We start from the raw sequence: 25,641 nt of genomic DNA, 5'->3' as shown, positions 1-25,641 counted from the left end.
AACCATGGCTCTCAGAATATCGCGACGAATTTTTTAGCCACTTTAGTAGCTTGTATCTATATTTAGGTATGGCTAAATCCCTAATTTTTGCCATGGTGTGTTAGAACTTTTACAAAAGTGTAGCAAAGTTCATACATTTGCGCGTTCATACATGATACGGAGGTGAGTAGCCTCTCTTTAAAATCCCCTAAGAATTCAACCACTGAAGATACTGAACTGAAATTTGGTATATAATCATCAAAGACCATATAGAACCTTCACACCAAATTTCATTAGATTTGGAGACAGTCAAGTGGGGACACTTTTTAATACTGGTCCCCAGTTTGCTGATGACACTACTCTTTTTGCCAAAGGAAAAGCTCCTGCAGAAATCTGCAAGCAACAAATGTGCACCTTGAAAACATCAAAGAATGGTTCATTGACAATAAAATGAAAATGAATGAAGAAAAAACACATCTTATAGCAGCCTTAGTAAAATTGGATACTATGATAATATGGAGACTATGAAACTGCTGGAATTCATGATTGACAGCAAATGCATCTATGAATGAGCAATAGTGTGTGTGTGTGTGTGTGTGTGTGTGTGTGTGTGTGTGTGTGTGTGTGTGTGCGCGCGCGCGCTCGAAGCTCTCCCATGTAATATACCTTCCGAGGAGAGTAAAAGGTGTGTTAACTGATCCATACCTTGAAACGGTGTGCTATGCACTATTTCGTAGCCTCATATATTAGGCCTACTGTTATGGGGACACACTGCAGATTGCCATGATGTATTAATGTTATAAAAGAAAGTAGTCAGAGTCATTGCATCAAGCAAACGAATGGATTACTGCAATTGTATATTCACCTGGTTAGGAATAATGACGATCTTCAGCCAGTACATTTTTTATGCTCATCAGTGTAAAAGAAAACCAAAGCAAGACATGCACATAATCATGACGCCTGAAACAAGAGGATACCAAATCATTGACTGTCTGGAACACTAGCTAGTTTTCCAGTGCTTGCTTTAAAAATGTTGAACTCATTGCCCCAAGAAGTGCAGTCCCTGCCACCAGGACCATTCAAAAGGAAAATAGCACAGGACCTTAAAAGAGTATCCATTATATCCCATTGGTGAATCTTCAATAGTGACCAAAGTGAATGGAAAAAATAATATTGTGAATATTTTTCTTTATGTAGAACTCGTATGTATGTAATCTTGATGCAGTCTCTCCACTCATGATGTAAATGACACAGATCTTGTAATAAAGTAATATTTGGAAATAATAGGCTGCTTTGATAAGGCCATTCTTAAGCTGTTTCTTCAATCAAACAATAATTTGGTCATATTTTCTGATTCCATAACAGAAAACAGCATGTAATATTAGCAAACAGTTCAAGAGGATATGTCAAAGCTAGCACCCCTAGAAGAGCAGTATATTTCATTAAAGGTTCAATAAGTAATTCCAGTATTATTATGGAGATGCTTAATAAACAACAGTAGTTGACACTATGAGAGAGAAGTGTGGTACAACAGAGAGAGAGATTTATTCCTAAAATTCCGTGAACATATGTCGAAAGTAGTCACACATCATATAAATTCCTTCCATATATGTCTCATGAAATGATCACAACATGCAGCTGGGAAGGGAGGGAAATGATAGTGATATTAGAAGTATGCACTGTGACACTCTCATAGGTAGCCTGTGGAGTACAGATGTTGATGTAGATGTTCTGAGTGATATATTTGGTACATTTTCAAATCACATACTCTTTTCTTTGCTATTGTCGTTGCATTAAAGCGAATATACCCAGGATTCTAAATATTAAGTCGTGTGGTGGTGGTGCAGCGCCAGCCAAGTGTAGAACATCTGTTGTTACAGAAATCCTTAGAAATCCCAAAGTATAAGTAGGCATAGGCCTTGATTCAGGTAGGGTAAATACCTGTCCCTCACCCTCTGCTCCACCTTCACGAGTGCTTAAAAGAGAGAATTTGTCATGTCCTATTTAATTAAATACTCAAAAGGCATCTCAGTTTTCATAACATGGAATCAGCCTGAATGTAAGTAGCCCAGAGCATTATTGTACCAGAACTACACAGTTATTAATTTCAGATAAATTGGCTCAGTGCAAAGCTACAATACAGGCCAGTTCCTAACTTACATTAAATTTGTTAATAATTCAGTAACTAAATACAGTGGTCCTCTTTTAGATGTATTCATTTAAAGACAGTGTATCATCTGACTTCTTTTCACGAGAACTTGTTTTCCAGTTTTCTTACACACAAAATAAATGCCCATGTCAAAACATTATTGGCACATTTCACGTTTTTCTACTGGAATTATAAGTGGCCTTCATATGACTGTCATGAGACCCGTGTGAATTTATCATGTAAATAATAAACGAATGGTTAAAAAATATTTGTTAAACTTATACAGTTTTTATTGTGAAGACTGTTTCCATTGCATTTGAAGTCGATAATCTGGTATGAGGAGAGAGTACTAATTTTTGTATAGTGATCTTCAGCAAATTGGTGCAGTTCAACCATTGATACTAATGTGACAATATATAGGACTTTTGTAAATGATTCATTCATTTTCAGAGTTGTTTATTTTCCAGAGTTCATATATACAAATATGACTGATGCACAGCAGCACCGTAAACGTACCGAATTTTCACAGTGCCCATCAATTACAGGTGCAGTGCCTTGATAAAATGGAGACAAAGTAAGAAGTCAGTTTTTGTGTCTTGGAATACATGAGATGTTTTTGTAAAATAGTGCAGAGTGCATTCAGAAGAATTTATGGAAAAGAACTGCCATATAACAGAGTGCTGTGTGTTGGTATTGACAATTTAGGGACACAGGTTGTCTCTGTAAACAGAAAAGTACCTGTTGTTTTTCTTCTGTGAGGAGACTGACAGGTACTTTGTACCTTGATATACTGCAGTTGTGGTTGTTTCCACTACTGACTGCTGATTCCAAGAATTTCATATCCCAACAAGATTGTGCACCCTCTCAGAGGAGCATCCATGTTCGTCTCTACCTAAATGATGAACTTTCACATCGCTGAATTGGGTGTAGTGATGAAGATGATGTGGCTCTGTTCCCTCAGCTCCCCAGGTCATATGACCTCATGTCTTGTGACTTTTCCCAGTGGAGGTACATTGAGGACTGTGTTTATGTACCCAAAATACAAAGAACACTGGAACAGCTCAGAGTACACATCAGTTCTGTTGTGTGATGACCATTGACAGGATGTTGCTACATGAAGTATGGAATGAACTTGACTACTGCTTGATGTATGTCATCTGACAGGGGGGCACTCGTAGAACATTTGGTGCAACATGCATGCTTGTTGAGTTTATGCTTCTATTCATGAGTCAGTCACATTTGTACATGTAATTTCTTGGAAAACATAGAGCACTTTCAATGAATGAATAATTTGCAATAGTGCTTTATTTAAACCTTGAATAACTGACTACTCTAAAGAAGTGAACGTAATGATGCTGGTCTAAGAAATAGTCACAAATATTCCGGGCACGAATAAAGCTGTAAATAATTCTATAAAATAAAGTGGATGTTGCGATAACAGAATGAGATACTGTATTTTACTTTGAATGAGGAAGTATCTGCTTCTGTATTCGGAAACCATTGTGAAGTACATGGTAGAGCTTATGTCCCAATGTAGCAGTTATTAGGGCGTCTTCCTGTTCCATTCAGATACTGAGTGTGAGAGGAACGATTGTTTAAATGCCTGTGTCTGTGCCGTAATAAATGTAATCTTGACGTCACAGTTTGTGAGAGATACGTAGGAGGGTGTAATATATTCCTGGAATCATCATGCCAAGACAGTTCATAAACTCTTTGAGCAGGCTTCCTTGGGATAGTTTATGTCTATTTTCAAGAGTCTGCCAGTTCAGTTTCTTCAGCATCTCTACTACACACTCCCACAGGTCAGACAAACCTGTGACCATTCATGCTGCCATTCTCCGTGTATGTTCAGTATCCCCTATGAGTCCTATTTGGAATGTAGATTGTGGTGACAGACCGATGTGTGGGGAAGCCTGATGTCTTAAGTTAGGTTGTGGAAAGAGTGAAAAGAGCTGTAAAAATTATGAAAGGAACGAACTTTCAAATTACACCTCCAGACTACATAAGGATTTGCTGAAGGTCGTGAGATCCTAACACTTGAAGATAAACAGAAAGAAAATTGCCTGTAAAATGTAAGGGCACTTAGATAGATATGCAGTTAGTTAGTTTCATGTGCCACGGATCATTCTGCACAATAGGTTGTAATGATGTGGAACGAGTCAGTTTACATTCACACTGCAAATTAATTAGTACATTCTGAACATTTTTTTTTCCTTCAAAAAGAGAAAAGATATACAGATGGTGTCATTAGTAAGTCCTACCCAACATCTTTTACACATTACAGTAACAGAAATCCTTCTACAGAATAGAAGAGACTGTCAAGGAGAAACTTTTTCAGTATGTTTTCAAATTTTACTTTGCTGTCTGACAACCATTTTATATGAGTAGGAAGGTGGACAAAAATTTTTGTTGCAGCATTGCCGAGTAATGAATGTAATTTTTCCTTCTGGTATAGTAATTATGTACATCGTTGTTATTTTTGAATTGTAGCGCATTATTTACAACAAACTTCATGAGGAAATGAATATACTGTGAAGCAATCATCAGAATGATCAACTCCTTAAACAGACGTCAGCAAGATGATCGTGGGTGAGCACCACATAATATTCTTACAACATGTTTCTGTGGAATGACGACTGTTTCTTAAAGATGAGTTACCCCAGAACATTATTCCATCTGGCATTATTAAATGTAAATATGCAAAATATGTCAACTTATTGATTTCTCTCCACTCAATATTTGCTATGATTAAAAGTGCAAGTGTGACTGAACTAAGTTGTTTTAGGAGTTACAAAATGAGCTTTTTCCAATTTAAATTCTCATTAAGTGAGCAGTATTCTAGAATGGGTCACGAGTGATTTGTAAGCAGTTTCCTTCATAGACTGACTGCATTTTTCCAATATTCTACCAATAAGCTGAAATCTGCTTTACCCGTGACTGGGCTTGTGTGTGCATTCAATTTTATGTCTCTACAAAGTGTTATATCCAGGTATTTGTAGGAGTGGCCACTTCCAACTGTGACTCATTGGTACTATAGCCACATGATACTACAATTTTTTGTTTTGTGAAGTGCACAATTTTACATTTATGAAATTTTAAGGCAAATTGCCAGTCTCTGCACCACTTTGAAATCTTATCAATATCTGACTGAATATTTATGCAGCTTCTTTCAGACAACACTTCAGTAGAGATAATAGCATTATCTGCAAAAAGTTTGAGGTTACTATTAATATTGTCCACAAGGTCATTAATATACAACATGAACAACAAGTGTGGTCAGTAATCATCTTCCCTGGGACACACCCAAAGTCACTCCTACATCTGACAACGAGTCTCCATCCAGGATAGCCTGCTGCATCCTCCCTACCAAAAAATCCTCAATCCAGTCACAAATTTCATTAGGTACCACGTGACACACAGACACTACTACATCAGTGATAAGGTTACTGTTTATATTGTGATCCAGCATTTTTGTAGGAGCTGAAATATTACATCATCAGTAATATTCCTTTTCATGCTTTTTCTTAAGATGTCAGACCCTACAAATATCGTTGATATGTTTTCTGCTAATGGTCTCGCCCTCAGTTTTAAAGGGAGACAACACATTCAGTTCAGTACATCTAGAGTACTGCACCAGTGATTGGTGTAATAAGTGGCAAGAAAATAATAAATGTGGTGGAAACTTCAAAATTCTTAGGTGTCCATATTAATGAGAATTTAAATTGGAAAAAGCACATTTTGTAACTCCTAACAACTTAGTTCAGTCACACTTGCACTTTTAATCATAGCAAATATTGAGTGGAGAGAAATCAATAAGTTGACATATTTTGCATATTTACATTCAATAATGCCAGATGGAATAATGTTCTGGGGTAACTCATCTTTAAGAAAGAGTCGTCATTCCACAGAAACATGTTGTAAGAATATTATGTGGTGCTCACCCACGATCATCTTGCTGACGTCTGTTTAAGGAGTTGATCATTCTGATGATTGCTTCACAGTATATTCATTTCCTCATGAAGTTTGTTGTAAATAATGCGCTACAATTCAAAAATAACAACGATGTACATAATTACTATACCAGAAGGAAAAATTACATTCATTACTCGGCAATGCTGCAACAAAAATTTTTGTTCACCTTCCTACTCATATAAAATGGTTGTCAGACAGCAAAGTAAAATTTGAAAACATACTGAAAAAGTTTCTCCTTGACGGTCTCTTCTATTCTGTAGAAGGATTTCTGTTACTGTAATGTGTAAAAGATGTTGGGTAGGACTTACTAATGACACCATCTGTATATCTTTTCTCTTTTTGAAGGAAAAAAAAAATGTTCAGAATGTACTAATTAATTTGCAGTGTGAATGTAAACTGACTCGTTCCACATCATTACAACCTATTGTGCAGAATGATCCGTGGCACATGAAACTAACTAACTGCATATCTATCTAAGTGCCCTTACATTTTACAGGCAATTTTCTTTCTGTTTATCTTCAAGTGTTAGGATCTCACGACCTTCAGCAAATCCTTATGTAGTCTGGAGATGTAATTTGAAAGTTCGTTCCTTTCATAATTTTTACAGCTCTTTTCACTCTTTCCACAACCTAACTTAAGACATCAGGCTTCCCCACACATCGGTCTGTCACCACAATCTACATTCCAAATACTAATATAGGTGCAAAAGAAATATTGTCCCTGTTCTGTTCACATATGGTGTCACATGCCATCTAACCGTTTTGTTACAAGGGTAATCTGAAGTCCTGTATTGGTACATTAATTTGGTTCCAGTAGTATGTCACAGTGAGATGAGTATTAGAGATCGGAAGTAGGATGAGGATGAGTAATGTTACGGGTTGCATGCATTAGAAATCAAGGTACTGCAGTTCCGTCAGTGCTATACCAGCTTCCTTCCTTCCTTCCTTCCTGCTATAGTTCTGGGAGTATAATGTGTCCGAGAACGTTTATACTCGTCAGCTCATTACCTCTTACTGAAGCATACAAGAATGTGAGGCTAGTGCGTACTTACCGTAGAAGTTGAGTGCACTGACAGGGGAAATGACAGATTGTTGGGATCAGATGGCCTTCTAATGAAGCTGTGTTTTGTGAGACTGTGCAAAAGACAAAAATTACTTGAGGCAATGTACATAAATCTGAATGTGCTCCATTAGAACAAGAGCATCATCTGGAAAAAGTTGGATGCTTTAATCCACATAATTCAGATGAAAATCATGCAAAATTCGTTCACTGCAAACAAAATGGTTGTATTCTTATTCATTTGAGTTCTGCAATGAAAAGAGATAAGTGCTTTGTCAGACAATAACAGGGCACAGAACAACGTCCTCGCAATGATAACAATGCATACTATTTGTGTGTTCTTTTGGTCATGGGAGCTTCCGTTAATGAACTAATACCATGTTCTGTTGCTTATCAGTTATTTCTGTAACTTTGTTGGAAACTGCTGTAAATTATTTTAATAATTAATCACCATTTAGATAATACACTTCATCTTCATTGTTTTCTTGTAGTATTGTCACAGACTCTGTACCCTGTCAAAACTGTTTGTAGGTCAGTCTGTTGGTAGACATTGTCTGGATAGAGTCAAATATTAAAATAAATTTACAGCAGCCTTTGAAAAAGTTGTATACATGTACATACCTACAAACATATGTGCCAAAATTAAATAAACTGCCCATTTAGGGAAGACTGTATGAAAAAATCGTGGTAAATCGTGCAAAAAAATGGCTTCCTCTCATGTTAAATCAGTATCCAGAGGTAAAATAGTCTCCCAGTCGGATCGTGGTGGTGGGGGGTGGGGGTGGGGGGGTGGGGGTTAATTGAAAGGAGGCAAAAAAATGAAAACTAGAATTGGTAGATGTGGAGAGTTAGTCAGATGAATATGTATTGTACTACCTTAAGTCCCATAGTGCTCAGAGCCATTTGAACCATTTTTGTACTACCCAGAAGGAGAAGTAAAAGGAAGGAGTGGAGTAGGAATGATTATGACAAAGGAATTAGCTAAATGTGTGGAATATGTGGACTATGCAAATGACCGGGTTATTTATGTAAGGCTGAAAGGAGCACAAAAAGATTTACTGATTATTCAGGTGTATATGCCAGCTTCAGAATATGATGACCAAACAGTAGAGGGAACGTACAATGTAATAAAGAGAATAATGGACAAAAATAAAAAATGCTGCAAAATAGTAATGGGAGACTGGAACGCCATTGTGGGAAAAGGGAAAGAGGGAAACATAGTAGGCAGTCATGGTCTTGGAAAGAGAAATGATAGAGGTGAATGGTTAACTGACTTCTGCAGGGAAAGGCAGCTGATGTGGCAAACATGTGGTTCAAGAACCACAAGAGGAGGCTCCACACTTGGAAATCACCAGGGGATAAATACAGAAACTGAATCGATTTTATACTGGTAGAAGAAAGATACAGAAATGGAATCGAGAAGGTGCACACATTACCAGGTGCAGATATTAATAGTGACAACAACTTACTTATAGCAGAGATAGAAATAAGAATGAAAATACTGAAGAAGGCGACCATGGTGAAGAAGAGGGATCTAGAGAAGATAAGATCCAACAAAGAACAAATTACAGAAATGCTGTCTCCGGAGTTCCTAAACACATTACGAGATGAAGAACCACATGATAATGCCAACTAGTACTGGAATATGCTGAAAGAAGGAATCATTAAAGCAGGACAGCAAAATATAGGATATGTAAAAAGAGAAAGGCCAAAAAAACCATGGGTCACACAAGAAATGATATATAAGATGGAGGAGAGGAGAAAATTTAAAAACAAGAACACTGAAGATGTAAGAAAGATGTACCAAACGTTAAATAATGAACTGCGAAGAGAAACAGAGCCGGCTAGGAAAAAATGGCTAAAAGAGGAATGTGATGCAATTGAAGAACTGGATATGAAGGGAAGATACGACTTACTATACAACTCAATAAATGACTATGACATGGGATCAAAACAGGGGAGGTAGTGCTACTGTGGAAATTTTGAGTAAAGACGAAGAGGTAGTGTAAAAAGATCGTGATGATGTCCTCCAGAGATGGGAAGAATATCTAAAACAGCTATATGACACAGATCGCAAACCAGAAACTCTGGAACTTGAATCTCCCAACAGTGTAAGTGATGATGAGAAAGGACCAACCATCATAATGGAAGAAGTAAAGTCTGCCATAGCTGCAATGAAAAATGTGCAAAGCGGTAGGTACAGATACGATACCGGGAGAAATATTAAAATGCTTGAACCAAGAAGGAATAAGAGAAATATTGAGGCTATGTAATAAAATACATGACAGTGGTGAATGGCCTGAGGACTTTCTGACAACAGTAATGATTCCATTACCGAAAAAACGAGGAACTAAGAAATGCAGTGAGCACAGGACAGTCAGCCTCATTTCACATGCAGCCAAAGTCATTTTAAGAATAATTAATAATAGACTTGAAAAAGTAATGGAGGATAATATTGGCAAGGAGCAGTTTAGCTTTAGATGAAATACAGGCACCAGAGATGCAATAGGGCTCCTACGAATCTTGGGAGAAAGGTTTATTGAAAAAGAAAGAGACCTATTTATGTGCTTCATCGATCTAGAAAAAGCATTTGACAGTGTGTCAGAATGAGACAAGCTGGCGACTATAATGAGGGAAAAGAGAGTGGACTGGAAAAGCAGAAGACTTATAAACTCATTATATCTTAATCAAAAAGCCTCAGTTAAAGTGAGAGGAGAAAGTACAAACTGGATCAGACTAGGAAAAGGAGTAAGGCAAGGATGCTGTCTATCACCTACCCTTTTCAACCTCTACTTGGAAAATATGATTGACCAAGGTTCATTAGATGACAAAGGAGTAGAAATTGGAGGAAGAAGAGTAGGGTGTTTGAGGTTTGCTGATGACATGCTCCTTCTAGCCACAGGAGAAAAAGGATTACAGGATTTGGTGGACACCATTGAAGCTGACGGAAAAAAATATGGAATGAAAATTAACACAAAGAAAACAAAAGTATTGGCACTAGAAGGAATTAGAGAATTATGCTGAATGAAGAAATTGGAACAGGTGCAAAATTTTTAAGTATCTTGGAAGCAGGATATACACCGACTGGAAGTGCACCACAGAAATTAAAACAAGGATAGCAATGGCCAAAGAGGCATTTTATAAGAAAAGGAGAGTTTTCTGCAGCGGTCTGGACAGAGAACTCAGGAAGAGACTCATAAAATGTATGGTATGGAGTGTTCGTCTGTATGGCACTGAAACGTGGACTGTGAGGAAGAAAGACAGAGGAAAGCTGTAGGCTATTGAGATGTGGATATGGCGGAGGATGGAAAGAATAAGTTGAATGGACAGAGTAAAAAATGAAGAGGTACTGAGAAGAGTGGGAGAGAAAAGACAGTTACTAGATGTAATAAAAAGAAGAAAAAGAAATTGGATTGGGCATGTTTTAAGGAAGAATGATGGACTGATAAAAACAGTTTTAGAAGGTTATGTAGAAGGGAAAAGGAAGCGAGGAAGGAAGAGATTTCAGATACTGGATGATGTGATGGACAGCAGCCTTATGAAGGAAGCAATGGATCACAGAAAATGGAGAGGCAAAAGACCTGCTAATATAGCAGAAAACTGATGATGATGATATGTGGAAAATTTAATTTAACTGTTACCAGGCTTCAAGACTCAAGGAAAAAATCCATCATTGTGATATTAACTTGTTGCTAATAATGTTCTACATCTATTTTTGTGGTACTGTTAAAAACTTATGTAAGAAGGTGGCACAATTGTTAAGACGTCAGTCTTGAATTCAGGAGGAGAGGATTCAGACCCTATCAGTCATCAAGATTTAGGTTTTCCATGGTTTCTATGAATCATTTCAAGTATATAACAGGATTGTTCCTTGATAACAGGTCTACACCCAATTTCCTTACCATTTCCTTGTCAACCTGAACATGTGCTCGTCAAGTTAATGCGTCATTGGTAGGTCTAGGATGTAGATGCTGATCTTCCATTTGTTAAGAATGTTGCACACTCTTGATCATTAATAGTATTAAGAACTTTTACAACATTAAAAGGTAAAATTCCAGAATATAATCAGCATGTGAAACAAACTTTTACTATTGTTAGCAACAACCTTTTCACTATGTCATTGTGAGGGTCATACTTCAGGGTTGTATAGATGTTTCTGGCTGATTTGTCCATATTTTACCACCTGTGTACACCTTGTCATTAAAAAGATATCATTAACTCAAAAAGCCAATTCTTTTAACTGAAAAATAGGGACCTGGTACTTATTCTTATGTATTATAGTGACAGCAGTATCTGTTTTGTATAAAAAAGTCCAAGAAAGGGATCAGTATATCAATTTCAAAATTATAGAGCTGATAAGAGGAGAGAGCGAAATTTGAAAATACTGAATAATATAACTTTCGTGGCCAATGATTTTCGTGTTAAAGATCTGGAAGGTAGTTTGTGAAACCTAAAAGCTTGCCCAGTGAAATGATAGGGTCTTTGTTTGCCTTTGACACGAAGATCAGCTTATTGAGTCATTTACAACAGATCACTCAGCTGAAAGTAAGGTTTGAGTCATTGTGATTTAACATAAAAAGAAAACGCTATGACGTGATGAGAGAGAGAATGAATTGATGGCACTATTAGTTGAGATCTGGTCTTCAATTTCTCACTGCTCAAGAGGCTTTTTCTCCATTTGTTCTGATTTCAGTTAGTTTTCAATTCATGTACAATATTTCCATGAGACTATGAAATCCGTTTCAGCTAATTTCATTGCCATTTTAGCACACAAAACACATTGTTGTTGTATTTAGTGACAATACTTACAGCTTGTCTTTTGATTTATTTGAAATGACAATTCACAATGTAATATTTCTTTCAGTTGCAGATGATCGTGAAACACAGTTGAATATTTCCCGTTGTTTGTTACAATTGCATGTAAAACAAACATAGAAAACATGTCTGCTGTGGTGTCTTCACATGATGCTACTGTAGCCCAGATCTTTGGTGATGACTGTGAAGACATAGAATTACTTGTCAGCTCAGGAAAGAGGTATGTTCTTGATATTGTAACTTACAGCCACTTTATTATTATTATTATTATTATTATTATTATTATTATTATTATTATTATTTTAATAAGGAAACAACTGGAGGGGGAGGGGGGCGGGTGGTTACAGGCATTAACTGAGAAAACAATCCGACGAAAGTAGGATTGGGAAGAGCATGTTTTCAGTATGTCACATCAGGGAACCCCTCAACAAGCAATGGAATACAATCCTATTGAAAAGAGGAGTGTGGGAAGACCGAGGAAGAGAGAGTGAGGCCCAGAAAAGGCCATAAGGCCTAATCCTGGGTTGGCAGAATATTATTATTATTATTATTATTATTATTATTATTATTGTGATTATATCTTCATGGCAGCCTTGTACAGTATCTGGAATGCTTTACTCTTGGAATGGTACCGTCTCACTCACTCTTTAATGAGGGTGTCTACTCCATGAAGTGATCTGTCTCCTTGACAGTAGTAGAGTTCATCTACCTTGAATATCTTCTTACGGATGCTTTTTCATCGGTTCATGATGCTGTGATCCTGCTAAGCAGTGCCACCAATTATTATATGGACTTTGCTCCAACTGCAACTTGTCAAGGGCTATAAGGGAGTCCATATTCTCTGTCGACTAGCTCTGAAATCATATACCACATTTTCAATACTTCTTCTGTATTTTAATGTTTCTTCTTAACTTTTATAATGTTATTTAAAGAGATCTTATTTACAATTTCAACATAATTCATGACAGCTCTGTAAGTGACAGATTGAGAAGGCATAAGTAAGTGAATAACAGAATTTATAACAAGCTCCTTTTCTCTGGGTTGAGAACATTGTTGTCCAGAGCTCTTCTTCTGTGGAGTTCACAGCATCACCAAGCTGCGATGGCAAAGTGTAAATGACTTCTCCGGTGCAAGTAAACACACTCGCTCGATGTTGCGTCTTGTTGATGGATTGTGTTTACATTTCTCCTTTAATATCTGCACTTGAATTCAAGAAGAAATGTGTGCACAGTAGGCATTTCTTTCTGTACAACTGACTAAAATCAAATTTCTCCACAGGCGAGGTGGCGCAATGGTTAGCACATTGGACTCTCATTCAGGAGGATGACAATTGCAACCTGCGTGCACCCACCCTGATTTAGATTTTCTGTGATTTCCCTAAATCTCTTGAGGAAAATACTGGGATGGTTCCTTTGAAATGGCACAGCTGATTTCCTTCCCCATCCTTCCCTAATCTAATCTTGTGCTCCGTTTTTAATGACCTCATTGTCGATTGGACATTAAACCCTAATCTCCTCCTCTTCAAATTTCTCCATGAACATCTTTCATCGAAATAGCAGAAAGAAGTGTCACACATTGCTACCTTAAGGAACAACATTTACCACTGCAGATCCCCATACTAAGATAAAAGGTGTCTTTTAGATTAACTTACATAACTAATTATAGCATCAGGTAGCTTTCAACATGTACTAAGTTACGATTATTTCTACATCAAGGTCTCCTGGGATCAGATGTTACTTACATTTTCACCACAGCAAAATACATACGTTCATATCTCTAATCTATTATTTTTACTTAGTAATCACGTGATGTCTCAGATATAAAAGTTACTTCTTTGTATCTATGAAAGATAATTATTCTGATAAAATTAAACTGGATTTATAAAACTGTTACTCTCTTTGCATATCTTCATTCTTTCATGACCTTATGCACCCCCACTTGTTAATGAATATTCTGTTAAACATAGCATTGTTATAACCTAGTAAATGACTTAAAAATACTTATGACATTCAATTATTTCCCTTGGAAATTTGTGTGCTTGTGAAAACCGATGAAAACCATTTGTTATGTATGCTCAGTCCTTGTCGTAACTATATAATTTTTAACCAAAGGTAACCCCATGTGATTACTTCGTAACTACATAGTTTTTGTAGTTCTTTTAAATATAAAAATTCAGAGCCCTATTTATGGCAAGGACTTAGATGTTGACATTCCACTCTTAATTCCCACATCTCTAAATGTCAGATTTGTATTTATTCAACAAGTATGGAAAATGAAGGTTCAGAAGAATCAACAGTGGCCAGGTAGGTTCATAAACTTTAAACTGTTTTGGGGAATGCTCACTCAGTTTTATTCATTTTCCCTTCCCAGTTTTGTTTGTCTATACTAGCTGCTTTTTCATCTAGGCTAATTCTGTTGACAGATACTATGAACATACTTCATTGCCTTTGTGATGTAAATGTTCCTTTAATTTTTCTTCCGTACAAAAATGGTTGAGGTCGTTGCTTCTCTGATTCACTTGACCACAGAAATCTGACCATCCCTTTGATCGGTGTACCTGTCCACCACCCAACTCTGTCTAAACAAGTTTTCTCCATAGCATAACGGTCATACCAGGTGATATAAAACACCAATTTCCTGCATGCTCATTTTATATCCTTCCCTGTAACTCTTACTATGTCATTACTCATATTTTATGAAATATGTCGTACTTATCTGTCCCTTTCATGTACCTCTCTTTGACAACTGTTTATTTGAAACTTCTGTTACTAGATTATAACATTTTGATGTGTTTCTTACTATAAACCATTACATAGTTATAAACTGATTAGTTTACATGAGAAATGGAGACTGGGATCTTGTGTATAGTTCTCTTTCCCATTCCTTTAAACGTATACCCACCATATTTATCATTAATTAGATTCTCACATTAATTTGAGTATAATTCTATGTTTTCTATTAATCACGATTTCTTATCTCTCTATGATAAACAAAGTACCCATCTGTGCTTAATTGCTCTTTATTTCTATCTTTATTACTTCACTTCTGGTAACTAAAGTACATTTCTGAAGCTTAATGTTGTTCCTCCTGTGTTCAGCACTTCATTAACACTGTCTTACTGAGGCACATTTAATGCCATATTTTGTAACAGTGGTAAAACTGTTTCATACTCCGTGCATCTCACACCCTCCCTCCCCCCCCCTCCTCCCCCCTCTCCCCCATTCACATGATGTTACCAGCATATGCTACATTCAGTCATTCAAATGTACACTGCTTTTATCATTAAAAAACCCACCAACCAACCAATGTCTGCATCCTTATGATGTGTGTGTTACCCTACTTCTTTTTGAATGGTCTCTGGGCTTTTTCCTGTGAAAACAGGTTTGCATTACCACTATGTGGTCCGGATAAAAGAATGGTTGTAACAGTAGTAACATATGCATGTGGAAAGAGGGAGGATAGAATCGGTACTTCTATTGGGCAAGAAAGACAATAAAAAAACAAGAATAGTTGTGTCAGGATGAAGAAAAGATGATAGCCCCTAAGACAGACTTTTTTCCTAGCCCCCCACGCCTTGGGGTTCCCCTCCTGATGAGTACTTCACCATGACACTGGAGGATGAAGAGTGTTCAACATGCCCTACAGAATGGACTTGTTACAGTTCCACTCGCACAGGCCCCAAAAATTGGTCCTAATACACAGCCAGTAGAGACGACACCCCCAGGATAACAAGGCCGCCTAGCAGTGTTAGTGATGTCACACTAAGCGGCCCATAGCCAACGCAGTCCACAGACACCTCCATATAGACGCACCTGATACTAATGATCTTCTGTCCATCATACAGAAAGGAGCAAACTAATCGATAATTCGAACCAAAGACCAAATTATATATATTCTTGTAAACAGCATAAAGGTTCATAATGAAATACCGATTACATATACAGGCAGGAATAAGTTTAATCGATTGATGAACTTTGTCATTATTTTATAATTGTCAGAACACTATTTAGCTTTAAAACTGGCATACAGGTGGTGACAAATGCTAACTGATAGCAGGACTTAACATTTTCAAGCCATTAGACTGCAAGTATTATCTTAAACACTGTCATACGTAGCAAAACCCTCACAACTTTCGTTTACAATAAGGTAACAAGAGTTCGCTTTATCTCATAAAACACCTGACTGTTGTGAACTTACTCATATGTTCATGGTCACAGCTCTTTTCAAGAATTTTTACAAGTGTATCCCCAGTAATAAAGAATGGAAACAAAGGATAGACATCAAATATTCTCCTTTTAACATAGACATCACTGAACACAAGATTCTGTCTTGCACTATGATACTAAAGGACTGCTCTTTCCTTTAAGAAAACTCTGACAATTTGAAGTTCACTCTGCTATTGAAGATACACTTCTAAAAACAATATTAAAATAGTTATGAAAGGTAAGATTAGTAGGAAATGAAAAACAACCAAGTGCATTACATGTAAGAATTTGAGCAAAAGGCTGAGGCTCTCTTTACTTACCATTTTCAATCTCTCTACTGGTTACTTCCTTTGTCACATAGAAATTGCCAACTACAAGTCTCATTATTGCTGTCTGGTACTAACAAAGTGCTTTTCTATTTATAAAACATGACAATTTGATGTTCATTCTGATACTGAAGATAAACACTTTTCAAAGGAGTTCTAGAAGTAGGCATATATCACATATAGTAAGAAATGTTGAACAACCAAGGCCACCTGATGTGTTACTAAACTATTAAGCCTTTCTTTGCCTGACATAGCAATGTACTGAAGTAGCAAAACATTGGATGTCAGAATATGACATCTGTGCACTCTAAACAATGGAGTTTTCTTAGCAATCAGTGACAACAGAAACCAGCAATGTTTGTTAAAACTGGTACGTCTGTTTCAATATTTTTTTAAGTCATCATCACTGACACATATCACAAAATGAAGCACCATCAACATACACATTGCTGGATTCTCATCATCACCATTCATCTGTACAGTTTTCAGTTTCCTATGTGGGTGCACATTTAGTTCTAAGATAAGTCTTATTTCTGATTCTAACAACTACCTACATGATATATGATACTGACTTCCACATAATCGCCAGAAAAGTTCAAATCAAGCTACCAGTATCTAGTGAGTCAGTTTGAAATTTACCTTGCAGGATATATGACATATTTAGTTCTCCACAGCAGTAATAATTTATCTTCACTAAGCCATATGTGGTAACCCTAAGTGCTGTATATTTCTCTAGGGGCAATTTACCATTCTGCAATTTTAAACTTCTACATTTGTCCAGCCAAGTAATGAACTTATCCAGGAAATTGTACCACATATCCTTTACTTTGTTAGTCAGAAGTTTCCGAATTTTTTACTATGGGTTCAGATGCAGGCTAATGACGGGTACCAATCAATTCATGCTAAGCAATAAAATAAGATGTTAAAGCTGTGCCAAAAAGACTCAGTTTTGTTTCTTACAATTTTCAGGAAACTGTAGAGCACTTACATTTGGTTTAACACTTGACAGAGCATAGCATCATTCATTTAATGGGTAAAAGCAGTTTACTTATCTGGAGGTTAGTGGCAGGGACCGAGCAATGTATTTTAAGCAATATTACAAAAATGTTGTGGAATTGTGGCCATTAAGAAGTAGATTTTTGATTCTTAGTACTTTGAAGACACTGTACAGCACTTGCATTTGATTTTACACAAAACACGTTTCATCAATGAGTAAAACATTTTGTGTTGGGGACTTCAGGAGTTCAGTAGGAGGTAGCAATAAAATACAGATTATAGATATTAAATTAAAAAAAAAGTTTATTTCAAATTGTGGCATAGTGTTAGACGTTTCCTCTTCTTAGAACTTTGGAGAGACTGCACAGAAATTTCATCATTTTTCTTTTTACAAAAATTACTTAGTACTATATTTACAGTGGTCCATATAATTTTCTTACACATTTCTGATACAGTGTGCTGAGGACAAGAACTTTCACGCAACAGATCAGCAGCCATAATTATTTTCCAAATTAGTTCACCTGCTACTGCTCTTTGATTCAGCAGCTTCAGGAATGATGATGTTGCCAACTTTTGTAGAGTCAAGTAACTGTACATAACTACTGTCACAGGAAATTTAATCAATGAGTGGCAACAGAAACCAGCAATGTAAGTTAAAACTGGAAGCTCAGATTCAACATTTATAAATCATATTCACTGATATTGACATTAAAGGTATATTCACTATCATTCATACTGCTCTCAGTACTTTCATCACAACTATGCATCTTTACAATTCTCAGCTTCTCTTGTGGGTGAACATTGAGTTCTAAAACAGTCATGAGTCTTAACTTCTTTTCAGTTTCTAACAACTACCTAAGTGAGATATGATACTGACATCCTGATAACTGTCTATATAGACCAAACCTTGCTTCCAGAGAATCAGTCTGGAACTTACCCGGCAGAATATATGATATGTTTAGTTCCTTGCAACAGTATTCAGTTACTTGCATTAAGCCATATGTTGTGAGTCGAAGTGCTGTGTGTGTTTCCACAGACAATTTACCATTCCCTGACTCTAAACTTCTCCATTTATCTAACCAAGTAAGAAATTTATCAAGAAAACTGTAACGTATGTCTCCTGCTTTATTGGTCAGAGGCTTCTGCATGTCTTCCTTATGGTGAAGTCCCTTCAGAGGTGCTTTAACATTGACAACCCCCCACAAAGTCCTAATAAGATTTATAAATGTAGCAGTACCTTCCCAGTTTTCTACATCATGAACTGGCCCCAACTCAACCATGCTATTTTCTACATAATCACTGAATATTTGAGTCATCAGCTTAACATTTTGCCTTTCTAAAGATGTAGGCCACAGGGCTTTCACAGACAACCCATAACCATATTTTAACAGTTTTTGGCTTTCTAAGTCATGTACTTCTCTAACTGCAGCAAAATATGCATACCTAACAATATCAGAATTATCAAAATCTGGATAACAAATGTTTGCCTGTGGTTCTTCAGATTTATCCAGTTGTTCCTTATGCACTTAAAAATATGGACAGTGTCATGCAGAAAAAACATTGGTGTTTTACCATCTGTAGGAGATGGGTATACAAAATTGGCTTGTGGTGGATTTGCAAAGTATGTAACACATTTTCTGTTAATGCCATTGTTGTGACACGCAGATCTTTCAAAGTGCCGCCGCGCAGTTACGCATGTCCTCTACATGCGGCGCTGGCTGCCAGCCATGCAGCAGCAGCGCCACCTAAGCAGCCAGCCAGGCAGCGGCCATTAGACTCGGTCTCAGTGATGATTTGACTGTGAAAGTGTACACACGTCTTACTCTGTTTACATGATCTGTGACTTTCATGTATTGCGTCGTCCTTGAAATATATTTGTTCAACTTGAAGTTATAACAATTGGCGACGAGGTAGTGAATTTTTCTTTTTCATCGTTGACCCACATGTTTCCATGGCTACTTTAGAGCAACTATTACAAGGTCTCATAGAACAGCAAACGCTTCTCACAAATGCGATTCGTGATTTTGTTGCGGCATCCAATGCGGGGCGTCTCTTGTCGTCGTCTCTACCTCCTTTTCCTCCTTACGATGGGACGGCGGAAGACTGGTCTGATTACGAAAAACGTCTTCGACAGCACTTCTTGGCATTTCATGTCGCGGATGACCAAAGATGTAAGTCTCTGTTCCTTTCATGGGTTTCACCTCAAATGTATCGGTTGTTGTCGCAATTGGCTCCTTTGAAAGATTTGTCCTTTGTGGAAATGTGCTCACTTCTGTCCGTCTCTTTTCAAAAGCACATGCATGTGGTGGCCTCTCGTGTTGCCTTTTATCGTTGTCAAAAACAACCGAATCAATCCTACACGCTTGGGCTGCTGAACTTCACGGCCTCAGTCGAAAGTGTCAATTTGTTACTGAAGTTCACAAAGAATCCTACGCCTATTCCATGGTACGGGATGCTATTATCCGGTCGGCGCATGACACAGAAGTTAGGCAACGTGCCCTTCAGTTGGCAAATCTGACTGCATACATGATGTTCATGAACTCTTCCCTTTCAGGGAAATTATTCCTCACTGTCCAAATACTTGGTCGAGATGTTCGCTTGCAGGTGGATACTGGCTCTGCTGCCACTATCATCAATTCTCAGACGTATCTTCAGTTGGGTTCTCCAATCCTGTCACCTGTCACTAGGCAATTACGGACTTACAATAAACAGAAGATTTCTCTCTTGGGACCGTTTGATGCTGAGGTATCTTACAAATCTGTCATTAGCACTGTTCCCATATTTGTGGTCGACCATAGTAACGCGGAGGAATCTTTTTGGTTTCAATGCCTTTTGCGTTTTTGGGTTCTCCATAGATGACTCTGTCAATATCGTCTCTGATGCCATTCCCTATGCTCAATTAGATTCCTTGTCAACGACATTTTCGTCCCTTTTTTCTCCTGGGTTAGGCCGTGCAAACAACTTTGAAGCTCATGTCACGCTCAAACCCACTGCTCGGCCTAAGTTTTTTTCGGGCTCAGCCCATTCCTGTGGCCCTTCATGATCAGGTCAAACGGGAGCTGGATCGTCTCACTGCTTCAGGGGTCTTGCTTCCTATTACTTCCAGTGAGTGGTCCTCTCCTGTCGTCGTCGTCGTCGTCGTTGCTAAGCCAAATGGTGATATTCATCTCTGCGGCGATTTCAAAGCCACTGTATATGCCCAATGTCTTATCGACACTTACCCTATGCCTCGACCTGAAGAATTGTTTACTAAACTTGCTGGAGGCCAGTATTTTTCTAAAACTGAACAGTCAGAAACTTATCATCGACTTCCTCTCGACACTGCTTTTTGGCAGTTTCTGGTCCTTAACTCACCTTTTGGCCTCTATCAATACCAACGATTGCCATTCGGGGTTGCCAGCGCCCCTGCTCTCTTTGGGCGATACTTGGCACAATTATTGCTCACTGTCCCTGGGTGCATAAATTACATGGACGATATTGTTGTCACTGGCTCCACCACTGACGAACATCTTCAGAATCTTCGCACACTTTTTCATGTCTTACAGACTGCCGGTCTTAAGTGTAATCTTCAGAAATCAAAATTTTTTCAGGCATCTATCACGTACTTGGGGTTTCAACTCTCTTGGGATGGTATTTGTCCGCTTCAGGAAACTGTCGCTGCGATCAATGCCCTTCCTCGCCCTACATCTGTTAAGGAACTGCAGGCCTTCTTGGGGAAAATAGCATACCATCACAAGTTTTTACCGTCTGCTGCTTCAGTGGTTCAGCTGTTGCATTGCCTTTTGCATAAAAACGTGCCTTTTCACTGGTCCGCGTCATGCGATGCGGCTTTCTAGAAATTGAAGACTATGCTGAAACGGGCCCCGTGCCTGGCTACTTATCGACCTGGCCAATATCTTGTTCTTGCCACGGACGCCTCTCAATACGGGGTCGGTGCAGTACTTGCGCACCGTTTTACTGACGGTTCTGAACAACCCATTGCTTATGCCTCCAAAACGCTCACGGATACCCAACAAAAGTATTCTCAAACTGAAAAAGAAGCTTTGGCCATTATTTATGCTCTTCATAAGTTTGGTGTTTTTCTCTATGGATCCAAATTTCATCTTGTTACGGATCACAAACCACTTGTTTCCTTGTTTCATCCATCAGTGTCACTTCCCGACAAGGCTGCACACTGCCTCCAGTGTTGGGCTCTTAACTTGTATCGTTTCAATTATGAGATTCATTTCCGGCCGACGGCTCGACATGTGAATGCTGATGCACTGTCTTGCCTTCCCATGGGTCCTGATCTGGCATTCGATAGGGACGAACTTTTGTGTTTCCACCTGGATGTTGCCAAGCAGCGGGTTGTGGACGGGTTCCTCATCACCGGGGCCGGCTGGCGACTGCTACGGGTTCTGACCCTCTCCCGGGTTTTACGCTGTATTCAGAAGGGTTGGCCAGATCGTCCGTCCGCTAAGACTTCTGATCTGTTGCGGAACTACTACACTTTGTGTTACCGCCTCACAGCTAGGGATGGTGTTATCCTCCTTTCCACCGAAAATGCTTCGCCGCGTGTTGTGGTACCTGCATCTTTGCGTGCTTCAGTCTTGCGCCTCCTTCACCAATGGCCCTGGGGTGTCTCTCGCACAAAATCTCTGGCGCATCGTCATGTGTACTAGCCTGGCATCGACTCTGAAATCGCACACATAGTCGTTGCCTGCGGCCTTTGTGCATCACAGGCCGCTGCCCTGAAGTCATCTTTTATTATTTAAGCAAATAAACCTATTTTTCATAAACCAAATTTATTCAGCCAGAAATATAAAAACTGGGCCTTCGCCTGAGAAGCCCTGGGAGCTTATTCATGCTGACTTCGCAGGACCTTTTTTGGGTACTTATTGGCTTCTCGTTATTGACACCTACTCTAACTTTCCTTTCATTGTCCGTTGCACATCGCCTACCACCGCGGCAACCGCCAATGCTCTAGCTTGCATTATCTCTTTGGAAGGCCTTCCCTCTACTCTTGTTACTGATAATGGTCCACAATTTACCTCTTCCGATTTTGCGGATTTTTGTGCCCGTCACGGCGTTCTGCATGTCACAGCCCCTCCGTTCCATCCACAGTCAAACGGTGAGGCTGCACGACTGGTCCGCACATTTAAGTCTCAGATGAGGAAACTCCTGACTTCATCTGCTGCTGATGATGCGTTTCTCCAATTTCTGGCTTCTTACCGTTTCACCCCCATGGGCGACCACATCCCAGCTGAGCTCTTACATGGCCGACAGCCCCGCACGCCACTTCATCTTCTTCGGCCTTCCACCTCACGGCTGTGGGTGCCTTCGCTTGGCTGGTTCGCCGCCGGCGACCTTGTATGGGTACGGGGATATGGCAGGCGGCCAAAATGGAGTCCTGGCCGCATCTTATGACACCGTGGCCAATGCCTGTAGAAATCCAGACAGACACGTGTGTTGCAGTGCGTCATTCGGACCAGCTTCGGCCTCATGTGCCGGCAACACCTGTTCCGGATGCTGCTACACCACCTTCGGCTCTACCTGACACTCGGGATCCTGGAATCTCTCATTACTCACAATGCAGTCCTCTCACCGTCATATCGGTGCCAGCACAAGAACTGACGCCACCAGGAGACGTGCCCATGCGTGAACCAGATGACCATCGTCTGTCGGAGCAACTCTACTCGCATCCTTCTCCTACGGACGCGACACATCGCCCATGTCTCCTGTTATAACAACTGGACTTGCTGCAATGGGCAGATTGGTGTACGGGGCCCCAGCATATTCGACCCCCGCGTCTCCTGTCATCTAGACCCGTTATCATCGGGGACACTTCCGCCCGTACGGGAAGCCTCCTCCTCGAGACTTTACGGCCAGTCAAACAACACCTATGGACGTTAGCAATCTACAGGCCACCTCCATCAAGACCTGTGCGAAAACTTCAAAGGGGGAAAAAGTGTTGTGACTTGCCAATCTTTCAAAGTGCCGCCGCGCAGTTACATGCGTCCTCTAAATGAGGCCAGCCACCGCTAGACTCGGACTCAGTGATGATTTGACTGTGAAAGTGTACACACGTCTTACTCTGTTTACTTGATCTGTGACTTTCATGTACTGCATCGTCCTTGAAATATATTTGTTCACCTTTAAGTTATAACAGGTATTATTATCTGTAACAAGTGAAACAACCTGAAAGCCAGCTGCTTCTATACCTACTACTAAAGTTCTTACTTCATTAAACAAGGTCTCTGCATTCGGCTTTTTCACAGGCAATACATGTAGAACAGTTTTGAAAAGAGAAAGAATACTCTGAATCATGAATACATGTGCTCTGGTTGCTGTTTCAGCAGTATCCAAAGTAATTCCAGTAATATTCCCCCCTTTATAATCTACATATGGTTTGATGTGGATCTCATCTAGCATAAAGGTAACAAACATTTCATATGGTTCCAAACATGAAACTTCATCTTTCAAATGACTTAAAAATTTGCATTACTTGGGTTCACGTCTATATTACAACTAAGCTTCCTTAATGTGTTAGGATGTGGTAGAATGACAAAACCAGATGATCGCAAAAACTTGTAAGCATGTGGAGAAATTGTAAACAACACAGAACAAAGAATCAAAACCTCTGGATCAAATTTATGGTGTGCCTTGGATTGAAGACATAATGCACATTGAGACCTCAAGAATGAAACAACCTTCCTCTTACCTTCTTTCAAAATTCGAATGGCTCTGAGCACTATGGGACTTAGCAGCTGAGGTCATCAGTACCGTAGAACTTAGAACTACTTAAACCTAACTAACCCAAGGACATCACACACATCCATGCCCGAGGCAGGACTCGAACCTGCGACCGTAGTGTTCGCGTGGTTCCAGACTGAAGCGCCTACAACCGCTCGGCCACACCAGCCGGCTTACCTTCTTTCACAGGTAATGCTTCAAGAAGGGAGTGAATAACTGACATGTGGAAATCAATTTCCCTGCCACTTACATAGTCTGTACACAGCTTAATCACATTTTCTACTTCAGTTACACTGCAAACTTTCTCTGGAAGTGTGCTGGCAACAATCTCAACACCATTTACATACAATTTAACACTGAGGTTTCTACAAACTGTTAAATACACAATATCATGTGGAGTTTTCTCAAAGTTGAGGTAGAGGAACAATATACAGTCTTCTTTCACAACTTAACTCCACTGTTGATTTACTGTAACATTCACTTTTTTTAAAAAATTCACTATAATCTTGAAAACTGTCATTTTCCCTTTGTGCTGAAGCTGTTTCTATACTTTCAGATGTAGCTTTACTTAAGGCATCTGCTTCTAGCCGTTGTCTTCTTTGATTTGGGGGCTCTCGTTGAACATCTTGTCTTGAGCTTAAATAACTGGGACAGTTTGGCAGGAAACATGGTACTGCATTTTCTTTCAGTCTTGGTTTTTCTAGAGGCAATGTCAAAGTTCTCCCTGTTTTCCAGCCAACTGCTGTGCTTTGAAGAATCAGTTCACTCTGACTGAAGTGTTCTTGACAAACCTGGAAAGGAAATGAAAAGAAAATTGTTCCATAATAATTTCGAAATTAATTAATTGTACTTAAGATGTAAAGATTTCACATCAGTAAAAATATGCCGCCTATCTTTGACACAATGTGAGATAAGTACTTAACACTACCTTAAAATGTTTTGTTGTTAGTAATGCAAAAATGCTACTCATCAAATGAAAAACCTTAGGGCCAGGGCATTTGGTAGCCTGACTTGCATTTGTAACTGCTATCCTAAATCAAATATACTGCTTACATTGTTATCTATAGTTTTACGTTAACTTACACACTTTACAGTTAATACACACTGAAACATTCTAAATCAGAACAATAAAAATCGTTTAAACAATACTTTCAATGAAAGTAAACGGTGGAGTCTTTGTAGTTGTAATTTATTCTTACGAAATTAGCTTCGGTCTTTTTTTTTTTTGTTAATAATGTAACTTGTTACTAATTACCACTAAATGTTCAGAGGGAGTGAAGTTCAGCTGTCGAATAGCATGTGTCTACTTCTTCCTCAGTTCAGCATCCTTTGGAAATCTGAACACAGATATCTTTTTCTCAGTCCAGTAGTTGCCAGTACAGCTCGGTAGACAGCACTTATTCACCAT

The 25,641-nt window shown here is 38.8% G+C and overlaps 1 protein-coding gene across 3 annotated transcripts in view; it reads left to right on the top strand.

Moving 5' to 3' along the window:
• Window positions 1-25,641, top strand: part of LOC126162699 (uncharacterized) — a 73,752-nt gene that overhangs the window by 11,458 nt on the left and 36,653 nt on the right. For all 3 annotated transcript variants that reach the window (XR_007535099.1, XM_049919352.1, XM_049919354.1), the window contains one exon: window positions 12,024-12,194. Coding sequence is in view for 2 of the 3 variants with exons in the window: in XM_049919352.1 (XP_049775309.1) it covers window positions 12,100-12,194 (95 nt within the window). In the remaining variant the exon portion in view is untranslated. The remainder of the gene's footprint in view (window positions 1-12,023; window positions 12,195-25,641) is intronic.

Source organism: Schistocerca cancellata, chromosome 2 (genome assembly GCF_023864275.1).
Source record: "Schistocerca cancellata isolate TAMUIC-IGC-003103 chromosome 2, iqSchCanc2.1, whole genome shotgun sequence".
Lineage (NCBI taxonomy): Eukaryota > Metazoa > Arthropoda > Insecta > Orthoptera > Acrididae > Schistocerca > Schistocerca cancellata.
Note: the sequence above shows the minus strand (reverse complement) of the source record. Positions and strands in the feature narration are given on the sequence as shown.